Source organism: Pseudophryne corroboree, chromosome 2 (assembly GCF_028390025.1).
Source record: "Pseudophryne corroboree isolate aPseCor3 chromosome 2, aPseCor3.hap2, whole genome shotgun sequence".
NCBI lineage: Eukaryota > Metazoa > Chordata > Amphibia > Anura > Myobatrachidae > Pseudophryne > Pseudophryne corroboree.
Genome location: NC_086445.1, coordinates 633,058,352 through 633,071,431, shown reverse-complemented (window position 1 = coordinate 633,071,431; position 13,080 = coordinate 633,058,352). Strand labels below are relative to the sequence as shown.

At 45.7% G+C, this 13,080-nt stretch overlaps 1 protein-coding gene across 6 annotated transcripts in view; it reads left to right on the top strand.

Moving 5' to 3' along the window:
* SCUBE3 (signal peptide, CUB domain and EGF like domain containing 3) overlaps positions 1–13,080 on the top strand; it is a 207,439-nt gene that overhangs the window by 119,648 nt on the left and 74,711 nt on the right. For all 6 annotated transcript variants that reach the window (XM_063954914.1, XM_063954912.1, XM_063954913.1 and 3 more), the window contains one exon: positions 3,189–3,305. In XM_063954914.1, the coding sequence (XP_063810984.1) occupies positions 3,189–3,305 (117 nt within the window). The remainder of the gene's footprint in view (positions 1–3,188; positions 3,306–13,080) is intronic.

Genomic DNA, 13,080 nt, shown 5'->3' with positions numbered 1-13,080 from the left:
ACTGATGTGTGTATGCAGCTCCTATTAAGGATAGTGGGGGTCATTCCGACCCGTTCGCTCGCCGCATTTTAACGCAGCAGAGTAAACGGGTCCCTGCTGCGCATGTGCCGGCGCCATAGTGCACCTGCGCATGCGGGACGGCCGAAGGCCGTAGCAGGATAGCGATCTCCTCTGCCTGATTGACAGGCAGAGGCGATCGATGGACGGGAGGGGGCGAAACGGCGGTGTTTGTCCGCCGTTTCTTAGGCGCGGTCTGGCCAACGCAGGCGTGGCCTGACCGAACGGGGGCGGGCCGCAGCGGCTGCGTGACGTCATACGCAGCTGCTGCGGGCCAGGGAGCGAGGAGTAGGTCCCGGCCAGCACGCTAAAGCTGCTCTGGCCGGGAGTTACTCCTGACGTGCAAAGGCATCGCTGCTGTGCGATTCCTTTGCACTTCTGCGAGGGTGGGCCAGACTGACATGTGGGGCGGACTAGCCCCGTGCTGGGCACCCCCCCGCAAGTCAGGAAAGATGATCGTAGCTGTGCAAAATTTTGCACAGCTACGATCAACTCGTAATGACCCCCAGTATCTGGCGTTGAGCCCACTCTACCCTTTTGTACGAACCCTGTGTGTTTTTGCCGGACCCTCCATTCACTCTCTGATTATTTCCCAACATGCCTTAGTATTTGATGTTTATACTATGATATGCTATTACATTCCTCTACTTGTACTTTGTGCTTTTATTTCTCTGCTCTTTGCCTTATTGTATTGTCCAGTCTGTCGCTTACTGAAATGACCCTTGACCTGTATATTCAGTATACTTTAATATAAAATGTAAACATAAAAAAAAATGAGTGACAGAGGAGGGAAAGCAACTTCAGGGAGCAAATTTGGACTCAGGAAAAGTTTTGCTGAAAAATGGTTTTCACCTAGTTGTAAATTTGAATGTTTAGCAAAATAATACTACTGTTATGTTCCACTTGCCATACAAGACAGCTGGTTGTTCAGACACACATGCAATTACTTTTCCACCATATCATTCACAAAATGACCACTCAATAAATCTAGCTATATTTTTGATACAGACCTTACATCATCCAGAACACTCTGCTAGAATTAATTGAAAGTATTCAAGGGTTGGGATTAGAATGCTGGCGGTCGGGATCCCGAAGGTCAGAATACAGACCCCGGGATTCCAGTTGCCAGAATGCCAGCAGCGGGGTGTGGGCTAGCTGAGCTCACCACGCTGTGGTTCTATTCCCACTGTAAGGGCGGTATTCAAATTATATATTACTCCCAATCTCCATTCTAAAGTGATCCCTGTTATCCTGCGTATCGCGCCTATAGTAATCAGGTTTAGCTGCGTAAAGAGTTAGGGCGTCTCACTAAACCCGGGTGTAGCGAGCTGAAATGATGATCCCATACCTGTCAGCAACAGATAGGGTGTGGAAGTTGGTGGAAATAATTTAATACCTCCCTATGGGTGTTGTGGAAACCCACGAGTGGGAATAGGATTGGCGCAGCTGTTGGCATTCTCGGCGGTTGGGATCCCGGCGTCAGTATTCTGTCCACAGGGATCCCGACCGCCGGGATAGTAATTACATCCCGTATTTAATTCCCAGTTCCAAATACAATGGGGGACATGTAAATGTGGTGAATTTGGCAATTTATACTGCCTGATTTAAATGGGAAATTTTACGGCATTCATTACATTTCTCTCAGAATGTTATAGTGCAAAATGCCCATTGAATTTGAGCATTAATTACTTATGTATTCATTCATAACATATGTATTCATTTTTTGTGGGATAATATGATATACCTATCTTCAATAAATGCAATAATTTGGGTTTCATCTGTTTGGATGTATACAGTATTGTGATCATATTTTGAAATTTACAATGGGCGAGAAGTTCATCTTGCTCTTGGGTCAGATTTTGTACACCCTACAGTTTGACATTCTTTTGTCAGCACAAATAAACTAGATATTTATTTCAGCTGGATTATCATATGGAAGCCATCCTCACAAAGGTCTTGCAGTAGAAATGTTATACTTGCACAGAAATATACATAGGGCCGGATGTAATGCAGTGTGAGACGGCCAAAACAGCAAGATTTTTAAAAAATGCATATAACAGTGACTTGACCTAATTCAATTACACCAAGTAGTTTTTTATGACCACTAATAGACTTCTATAATGTTTTCCAATATTATTTTGGCTTTTTGGGGGGTACAGGCAGATTTCCCCATTTTCTCCTATATTAATCACAGCTTTTGCCGGCTAGAATTAGCGAATCCCGTTTTGCCATTTTGGAATAGATGCAAACAACGTGAGTGTGCAGGGTGCAATAAGCTGATTTTTTATGCGATAACATTAGCTGCGAATGCGGGTTGCATTATCGCGGCTAATAGGATACCCCCCATAAGTTATTTATTAAAAATGAAATCATGGGCCAACCAAACACAACAGTTGGCACTGTACTTGTACCAGGTCTAAAGGTATTGTAACACACATATGGCAGAAGATCACTGGCAAATGTGTGCAGTGTTTAGGCATGTACATATGTATGAGTGGGATGTAGTTATGTGACCGGCAGTCAGGAGGCCGCCGTTCACAATACCTTTCCCTAAATCCCGCCCCCTCACAATCCCGACGGTCGACCAACAGGGACTATTCCCACTCGTGGGTGTCCACGACACCCATAGAGTGGGAAAGTCGCCACCGGGCCTGCAAGGGGCTTGTTGCACTCGCCCCATTCCTCTGTCGGGATCCCAGCTGCAGTATGCTGACCGGCAGTCTCCACACCGCCGGTCACACATGCCACACCCGCAGAGTAAATGCACAAAGCAATATGTGAATTTATTCAATACATATGCATTTCACAAATGACCCCTACACTAATAATTATCAAATATTAATGGCATTAACCCAGTGGCTCTAACAAAAACCATAATAATACTACTGCATCTAGCCAAAATCAAATAATCTGCTGCATATTTATCATGCAAATTAACGAGAGAGAGAGAGAGAGAGAGAGAGAGAGAGAGAGAGAGAGGAGAGAGAATGCATAATGTTGAGTGGATGGATAAAAGCTAACTGACAGCTGAAACACTTTTGATAGATAATACAGGTCATATTGGGTTATTGTGGTTTTTACTTGCCTTTATATTGTTGTTCCTAAATTGTTTTTCCTCTGTGAACCTCTAGAAAGCTGCTCAGTGAATAATGGTGGCTGTGATAGTCGGTGTCATGATGCATTAACAGGTGTGCATTGCAGCTGTCCTATGGGCTTCATGCTACAATCAGACAGGAAGACCTGCAAAGGTAAGTAGAACCAAGATCTACTAATTCACAGTTTTGTCAGGTCCATGCCCTGTTGATACTGTATGTGTCCTCATCATTCATCTTATGTGATAGTTACAAATTAGCTTTTTATACTCTATTGACTGTTTATTGTCCTTACATATAACATAGTACCAGGGCTGGCTTTTTATATTAGGCAGCTGTCTAGGGTGCCGGGATCTGGGTGGGGGTCGCAACTGAGTCTGCCTATTACAAAATTAAGTATGTCTCTGAAAGAAGCATCCTTGTACTTAATGCAAGTGTTGGCTGTGGAACTTATATGTCATACTTTCATCTGAAGGGCACAGAAGTGGGTATTGGTGGTGGTTGGGGCAGTAATCTGACGTTTTGCCTAAGGTGCCAAGAAACCTTGCACCACCCCTGCATAGTATATATCTTTAAGCAGTGCCGTACGTGCCGTAACTAGACATTTTAGCGCTGTGTGGCCCCCCATATACAAAACAGGGTCAGTGCGTGCCATAGCCCTGTGCCAAAAATATATGGGTGTGGCTTCATGGGGAAGGGGCATGGCCACAGAGCTCCCTTTTACACATTATGGCAGCAGAGCCCCGCTTTTTTTCAGATTAGGCAGGCAGAGTCCCCCTTTTTTACAGATTAGGCAGGCAGAGTCCCTCTTTTTTACACATTACAACAGCAGAGTCCCCCTTTTTACGCATTAAGCAGGCAGAGTCCCCTTCTTACACATTAGGCAGCAGAGTCCCCCTTTTTTACACATTATGGCAGCAGAGCCCCCCTTTTTTTACACATCAGGCAGGCAAAGTCCCCCTTTTGTACACATTAGGCAGGCAAAGTCCCCTTTTTAAGCATTAGGCAGCAGAGTTCCCTTTTTACACATGAGAGAGAGAGAGAGACAGTGTGTGTGTGTGTGTGTGTGTGTGTGTGTGTGTGTGTGTGTGTGTGTGTGTGTGTGTGTGTGTATTATACTTACCTGTGACCAGCTGGCAGGCCTCTGCTCTACTCCTTCCTGCCCTCCTCCTCCACCTCCCCCAGTTGGCAGCTCTTCATTGAGCAGGGCAGGGCACAGGGCAGTGTGGGAGATTGAGTAAGCTGGGAGAGGCGTCTGACATCAGCACGTCACTCCCGAGTTGCAGGGGGTGGCAATCTGGCATACAGAGGCAGACACTCATGGCGGCAGCAGCTGCAGTAGTGCTCCCGAATCCTGAGTCCAGGGCAGCCATCAGGGGGGGACTGTGGGGACTGGTGTCCCGGGCCCTTACAGAGAGGGGGGCCAACCACTGGCTCCTACTACCAATACCTGTAGAGCTGCAGAGTGAAGACTTTTTAAAACAAGCCTTCAGCTGTGCATCAGCTCTCTGTGAACCGTTCCTGTAGGTCCGCAACACTCCACGTATATGTAATATCACAATGTATGACATCACATATGTGTGGAGAGATGTGGCAGAATATTATTTTTGTGGGGGAGGGACCCTGTCTCTTTTGTTATTCCTGGGCCCCACACTTTCTGCAGCAGCGGCAATGGGAGACAGGTGGCGATGGTTGCGCCGGCGGGAGTGAGTCGGACAGGCGATAGCGGCCGTGTGGGTGAGGGGTGTGCTGCCAAATGGTGCACCCTCAGTGCATTTGCGCTGTGGGCAAGGCACCATTGGCAAACACCTAGTTATGGCCCTGTCTTTACGTATGCTAGCAATTATATGATCACTGTGTATTAAATTATTATTGATCCATATAGAAATTTTATTAACAATGTGTTCAGGGTAAGGTCTCTGCAGAGAAAATGAGGTTAAACCTTGCGATCGGAATAAAAAAATTAGAGATGAGCGGGTTCGGTTCCTCGGAAACCGAACCCCCCCCAAACTTCACCCATTTTACACGGGTCCGAGGCATACTCGGATTCTCCCGTATGGCTCGGTTAACCCGAGCGCGCCCGAACGTCATCATCCCGCTGTCGGATTCTCGCGAGATTCGGATTCTATATAAGGAGCCCCGCGTCGCCGCCATTTTTCACTCGTGCATTGGAAATGATAGTGAGAGGACGTGGCTGGCGTCCTCTCACTTTGTTTCAGGGGGCTGCATATCTTTATTCTGGGGACCAGCAGTATTATAGGAGGAGTACAGTGCAGAGTTTTGCTGACCAGTGACCACCAGTATTATACGTTGTCTGCCTGAAAAACGCTCCATATCTGTGTGCTGCATATATCTGTGCTCACACTGCTTTATTGTGGGGACTGGGGACCAGCAGTATTATATAGGAGGAGTACAGTGCAGAGTTTTGCTGACCAGTGACCACCAGTATACGTTGTCTGCCTGAAAAACGCTCCATATCTGTGCTCAGTGTGCTGCATATATCTTTGCTCACACTGCTTTATTGTGGGGACTGGGGACCAGCAGTATTATATAGGAGGAGTACAGTGCAGAGTTTTGCTGACCAGTGACCACCAGTATTATACGTTCTCTGCCTGCAAAACGCTCCATATCTGTGCTCAGTGTGCTGCATATATCTGTGCTCACACTGCTTTATTGTGGGGACTGGGGACCAGCAGTATTATATAGGAGGAGTACAGTGCAGAGTTTTGCTGACCAGTGACCACCAGTATTGTACGTTCTCTGCCTGAAAAACGCTCCATATCTGTGCTGCATTGTAGTATATATAGTAGGAGTACAGTGCATAATTTTACTGAGCACCAGTATATAATATATAGGAGTACGGTACAGAAGGCCACTGCTCTACCTACCTCTGTGTCGTCAAGTATACTATCCATCCATACCTGTGGTGCATTTCAGTTTTGCACAGTTTGCTGACCACCAGTATATAATATATAGCAGTACCGTACAGTAGGCCACTGCTCTACCTACCTCTGTGTCGTCAAGTATACTATCCATCCATACCTGTGGTGCATTTAAGTTTTGCACAGTTTGCTGACCACCAGTATATAATATATAGCAGTACGGTACAGTAGGTCACTGCTCTACCTACCTCTGTGTCGTCAAGTATACTATCCATCCATACCTGTGGTGCATTTCAGTTTTGCACAGTTTGCTGACCACCAGTATATAATATATAGCAGTACGGTACAGTAGGCCACTGCTCTACCTACCTCTGTGTCGTCAAGTATACTATCCATCCATACCTGTGGTACATTTAAGTTTTGCACAGTTTGCTGACCACCAGTATATAATATATAGCAGTACGGTACAGTAGGCCACTGCTCTACCTACCTCTGTGTCGTCAAGTATACTATCTATCCATACCTGTGGTGCATTTCAGTTTTGCACAGTTTGCTGACCACCAGTATATAATATATAGCAGTACGGTACAGTAGGCCACTGCTCTACCTACCTCTGTGTCGTCAAGTATACTATCCATCCATACCTGTGGTGCATTTCAGTTTTGCACAGTTTGCTGACCACCAGTATATAATATATAGCAGTACGGTACAGTAGGCAACTGCTCTACCTACCTCTGTGTCGTCAAGTATACTATCCATCCATACCTGTGGTGCATTTAAGTTTTGCACAGTTTGCTGACCACCAGTATATAATATATAGCAGTACGGTACAGTAGGCCACTGCTCTACCTACCTCTGTGTCGTCAAGTATACTATCCATCCATACCTGTGGTGCATTTAAGTTTTGCACAGTTTGCTGACCACCAGTATATAATATATAGCATTACGGTACAGTAGGCCACTGCTCTACCTACCTCTGTGTCGTCAAGTATACTATCCATCCATACCTGTGGTGCATTTCAGTTGTGCGCAGTATATATAGTAGTAGGCCATTGCTATTGATACTGGCATATAATTCCACACATTAAAAAATGGAGAACAAAAATGTGGAGGGTAAAATAGGGAAAGATCAAGATCCACTTCCACGTCGTGCTGAAGCTGGTTTCACTAGTCATGGCCGAGACGATGAAATGCCATCAACGTCGTCTGCCAAGTCCGATGCCCAATGTCATAGTAGAGAGCATGTAAAATCCAAAACACAAAAGTTCAGTAAAATTACCCAAAAATCAAAATTAAAAGGAGACGCGTAAACTTGCCAATATGCCATTTACGACACGAAGTGGCAAGGAACGGCTGAGGCCCTGGCCTATGTTCATGGCTAGTGGTTCAGCTTCACATGAGGATGGAAGCACTCATCCTCTCGCTAGAAAAATGAAAAGACTTAAGCTGGCAAAAGCACAGCAAAGAACTGTGCGTTCTTCTAAATCACAAATCCCCAAGGAGAGTCCAATTGTGTCGGCTGCGATGCCTGACCTTCCTAACACTGGATGGGAAGAGGTGGCGCTTTCCACCATTTGCACGCCCCCTGCAAGTGCTGGAAGGAGCACCCGCAGTCTAGTTCCTGATAGTCAAATTGAAGATGTCACTGTTGAAGTACACCAGGATGAGGATATGGGTGTTGCTGGCGCTGAGGAGGAAATTGACAAGGAGGATTCTGATGGTGAGGTGGTTTGTTTAAGTCAGGCACCCGGGGAGACACCTGTTGTCCGTGGGACGAATATGGCCATTGACATGCCTGGTCAAATTACAAAAAAAATCACCTCTTCGGTGTGGAATTATTTTAACAGAAATGCGGACAACAGGTGTCAAGCCGTGTGTTGCCCTTGTCAAGCTGTAATAAGTAGGGGTAAGGACGTTAACCACCTCGGAACATCCTCCCTTATACGTCACCTGCAGCGCATTCATCATAAGTCAGTGACAAGTTCAAAAACTTTGGATGACAGAGGAAGCAGTCCACTGACCACTAAATCCCTTCCTCTTGTAACCAAGCTCCTGCAAACCACACCACCAACTCCCTCAGTGTCAATTTCCTCCTTACACAGGAAAGCCAATAGTCCTGCAGGCCATGTCACTGGCAAGTCGGACGAGTCCTCTCCTGCCTGGGATTCCTCCGATGCATCCTTGAGTGTAACGCCTACTGCTGCTGGTGCTGGTGTTGTTGCTGCTGGGAGTCGATCGTCATCCCAGAGGGGAAGTCGGAAGACCACTTGTACTACTTCCAGTAAGCAATTGACTGTCCAACAGTCCTTTGCGAGGAAGATGAAATATCACAGCAGTCATCCTGCTGCAAAGTGGATAACTCAGGATTTGGCAGCCTGGGCGGTGAGAAACGTGTTTCCGTTATCCACCGTTAATTCACAGGCAACTACAGACTTGATTGAGATACTGTGTCCCCGGTACCAAATACCATCTAGGTTCCATTTCTCTAGGCAGGCGATACCGAAAATGTACACAGACCTCAGAAAAAGAGTCACCAGTGTCCTAAAAAATGCAGTTGTACCCAATGTCCACTTAACCACGGACATGTGGACAAGTGGAGCAGGGCAGACTCAGGACTATATGACTGTGACAGCCCACTGGGTAGATGTATTGCCTCCCGCAGCAAGAACAGCAGCGGCGGCACCAGTAGCAGCATCTCGCAAACGCCAACTCGTTCCTAGGCAGGCTACGCTTTGTATCACCGCTTTCCAGAAGAGGCACACAGCTGACAACCTCTTACGGAAACTGAGGAACATCATCGCAGAATGGCTTACCCCAAATGGACTCTCCTGGGGATTTGTGACATCGGACAACGCCAGCAATATTGTGCGTGCATTACATCTGGGCAAATTCCAGCACATCCCATGTTTTGCACATACATTGAATTTGGTGGTGCAGAATTATTTAAAAAACGACAGGGGCGTGCAAGAGATGCTGTTGGTGGCCCGAAGAATTGCGGGCCACTTTCGGCATTCAGCCACCGCGTGCCGAAGACTGGAGCACCAGCAAACAGTCCTGAACCTGCCCTGTCATCATCTGAAGCAAGAGGTGGTAACGAGGTGGAATTCAACCCTCTATATGCTTCAGAGGATGGAGGAGCAGCAAAAGGCCATTCAAGCCTATACATCTGCCTACGATATAGGCAAAGGAGGGGGAATGCACCTGACTCAAGCGCAGTGGAGAATGATTTCAACGTTGTGCAAGGTTCTGCAACCCTTTGAACTTGCCACACGTGAAGTCAGTTCAGACACTGCCAGCCTGAGTCAGGTCATTCCCCTCAGGCTTTTGCAGAAGAAGCTGGAGACATTGAAGGAGGAGCTAAAACAGAGCGATTCCGCTAGGCATGTGGGACTTGTGAATGGAGCCCTTAATTCGCTTAACCAGGATTCACGGGTGGTCAATCTGTTGAAATCAGAGCACTACATTTTGGCCACCGTGCTCGATCCTAGATTTAAAACCTACGTTGTATCTCTCTTTCCGGTAGACACAAGTCTGCAGAGGTTCAAAGACCTGCTGGTGAGAAAATTGTCAAGTCAAGCGGAACGTGACCCGTCAACAGCTGCTCCTTCACATTCTCCCGCAACTGGGGGTGCGAGGAAAAGGCTAAGAATTCTGAGCCCACCCGCTGGCGGTGATGCAGAGCAGTCTGGAGCGAGTGCTGACATCTGGTCCGCACTGAAGGACCTGCCAACGATTACTGACATGTCGTCTACTGTCACTGCATATGATTCTCTCACCCTTGAAAGAATGGTGGAGGATTATATGAGTGACCGCATCCAAGTAGGCACGTCAGACAGTCCGTACGTATACTGGCAGGAAAAAGAGGCAATTTGGAGGCCCTTGCAGAAACTGGCTTTAACTGGCTTTATTTTACCTAAGTTGCCCACCCTCCAGTGTGTACTCCGAAAGAGTGTTTAGTGCAGCCGCTCACCTTGTCAGCAATCGGCGTACAAGGTTACTTCCAGAAAATGTGGAGAAGATGATGTTCATCAAAATGAATTATAATCAATTCCTCCGTGGAGACATTCACTAGCAATTGCCTCCAAAAAGTACACAGGGACCTGAGATGGTGGATTCCAGTGGGGACGAATTAATAATCTGTGAGGAGGGGGATGTACACAGTGAAAGGGGTGAGGAATCGGACGATGAGGAGGAGGTGGACATCTTGCCTCTGTAGAGCCAGTTTGTGCAAGGAGAGATTGATTGCTTCTTTTTTGGTGGGGGCCCAAACCAACCAGTCATTTCAGTCACAGTTGTGTGGCAGACCCTGTCGCTGAAATGATGGGTTTGTTAAAGTGTGCATGTCCTGTTTATACAACATAAGGGTGGGTGGGAGGGCCCAAGGACAATTCCATCTTGCACCTCTTTTTTCTTTCATTTTTCTTTGCATCATGTGCTGTTTGGGGACTATATTTTTGAAGTGCCATCCTGCCTGACACTGCAGTGCCACTCCTAGATGGGCCAGGTGTTTGTGTCGGCCACTTGTGTCGCTTAGCTTAGCCATCCAGCGACCACAGTGCACCTCTTTTTTTCTTTGCATCATGTGCTGTTTGGGGACTATTTTTTAAATCGACCATCCTGTCTGACACTGCAGTGCCACTCCTAGATGGGCCAGGTGTTTGTGTCGGCCACTTGGGTCGCTTAGCTTAGTCATCCAACGACCTCGGTGCAAATTTTAGGACTAAAAATAATATTGTGAGGTGTGAGGTGTGAGGTGTTCGGAATAGACTGGAAATGAGTGGAAATTATGGTTATTGAGGTTAATAATACTATGGGATCAAAATGACCCCCAAATTCTATGATTTAAGCTGTTTTTGAGGTTTTTTTGTAAAAAAACACCCGAATCCAAAACACACCCGAATCCGACAAAAAAATTTCAGGGAGGTTTTGCCAAAACGCGTCCGAATCCAAAACACGGCCGCGGAACCGAATCCAAAACCAAAACACAAAACCCGAAAAATGTCCGGTGCACATCACTAAAAAAAATGTAACCCCATTCTCTTTCAATGACATGTCTCATACAGTATGTCCGCACAGTACTTCTAGATAGACAAGAACATAACAGATCTGAATTAGTTCCCAGCCCCCACTCACTAATTTCCAGTATTAAATGTGATCAAGTGTTTTACTATATAACTGTTGTAGGAATAATTGTAAGACATCCCACACTACAGCTGCTCAGGAGATTACAGTGCCCTCAGTCCCTATTTCGGATGAGCCAGCCCAAGACAATGATGGGTACATTTACTAAGATGGGAGTTCTATTTAACATAGAATGTTGCCCATAGCAACCAATCAGATTCCATGTATTATCTTCTAGAAGGTGCTAGATAAATGAGAAGCAGAATCTGATTGGTTGCTATGCGCAACATCCCATCTTAAATAGAACTCCCATCTCAGTAAATTTACCCCTGTGTGTCAATGTGTCAATGCAGCTTTGGCAAAGTCAGGAGCTACACCCACAGCACAAGGCTGTGAGATTGGGCAAGAAAATAGGGTGCAATTGCATCTGCGTATGAAAATAATATACAGAAACTAAAGTATTAACACAATAAAGCATTAACAAAATTGCTTTGCATGAAACACATAGACCATGGAGATATTACAACGAGTGAAGCATCCTTTTTAGTTTTTAGTCATCAGTTGCAAAGATTATACACCCCACCCATGAGGAAGTGTGAGGCAGTCATTTTAGGTGCACTACATAGGATTACTCTGGGCAAAATAGGCAATGCTTAGAACTGATGGCACATATTGGGAGAGGTAAAAAAAATACTTGGTGTGATCCTTGCAAGTTCACCAAAACCATGCACTTCTCATCCTGTGAGATGTTGGCTGCAGCCCACAGAAGACAGATTTGGCTGTGTGAAAGACAGGGAGTGGCTTACTACAGGAAGTCAGCTCTCTGCCTATCACAGCCTGGTCTGGCAGTCCCGGAGGAAAGAAACACCTCCCAATGGGACTGCCTTGTGTGTCTGTGACTGGCATGTAGGACTTCCAAAAGGAAGTCACTGCCAGTCACAGTGTGTGCACTGCATGTGGCTGCACTAATACTGATAGGGATGGTAGATTTTACCTGGGGGGGCTGCAGGAAATCCACCACTGCATGGATGTATTTCAGCTCCTGCTGATGCTCTGCTTTTTTCAATTGGCTACATTAAAATTTGCAACAGCCCATAGTTTATCTCACTGTTTCATTGGTAGGAGCATAGCAGATGTGAACAAAGAGGTTAGTCCACAAGTTGACTCCAAACCAGAATAGATTTTATTGAAGATAAACAGCAGTCAAATGGATAAGGTACCAATCTCTCCTGAGCTTAGTACTGTAAAGGCATACAGCACTGTGACTCTCCAATAACACAATGACAGGCTTGGGCACATGCAGACCCTTTTATAAAGGCAAGTAAACAAAATGCACCTGCTGTCTAATCAGCCTGACTTTTAAGCATGGTGGCTCATACATGTTATTTTATTGTGGCTGATGAGTGATGCACAATAATACTCAGTTCAGAGACAGCTTGTAGTGTTTAACGACATGTCAACAAAAATAGCAAAAACTATCTTTCAAAATATGAATAGCATAGTGCTCCTTCTAATCTGTAACAACAGAACCAACTTCATTTAAGTAGTATAAACATTACCTGTTATTATAATGTATTGCTCAATCTGGTAGAAATCTGTCTTTATTGGAGCAGTTTTAAAAATATAATCAGCATTTAGAATTTGCTCTCTAATAGCTCCATAAAATGTAAACACATTTTTTGTGTAAGGACTTTATGCTCACAAGATATATATCTTGCACTTGACATTTGTTAAAATACTTCAATGCTAAAATCCTGGAAAATGCATCCATTTGGGGGGGGGGGGGGGGTTGGGGGAGTCTATTTTCATAACTAGGCCCCTAAATGTGAATGATATAGTACTTCCTAATAACCAGAAGTAACAGACAGTCTTATGCAGCACACTTAACGATGCGTGCTCAACACGAAATCGCAGGTGATGAGACCCAG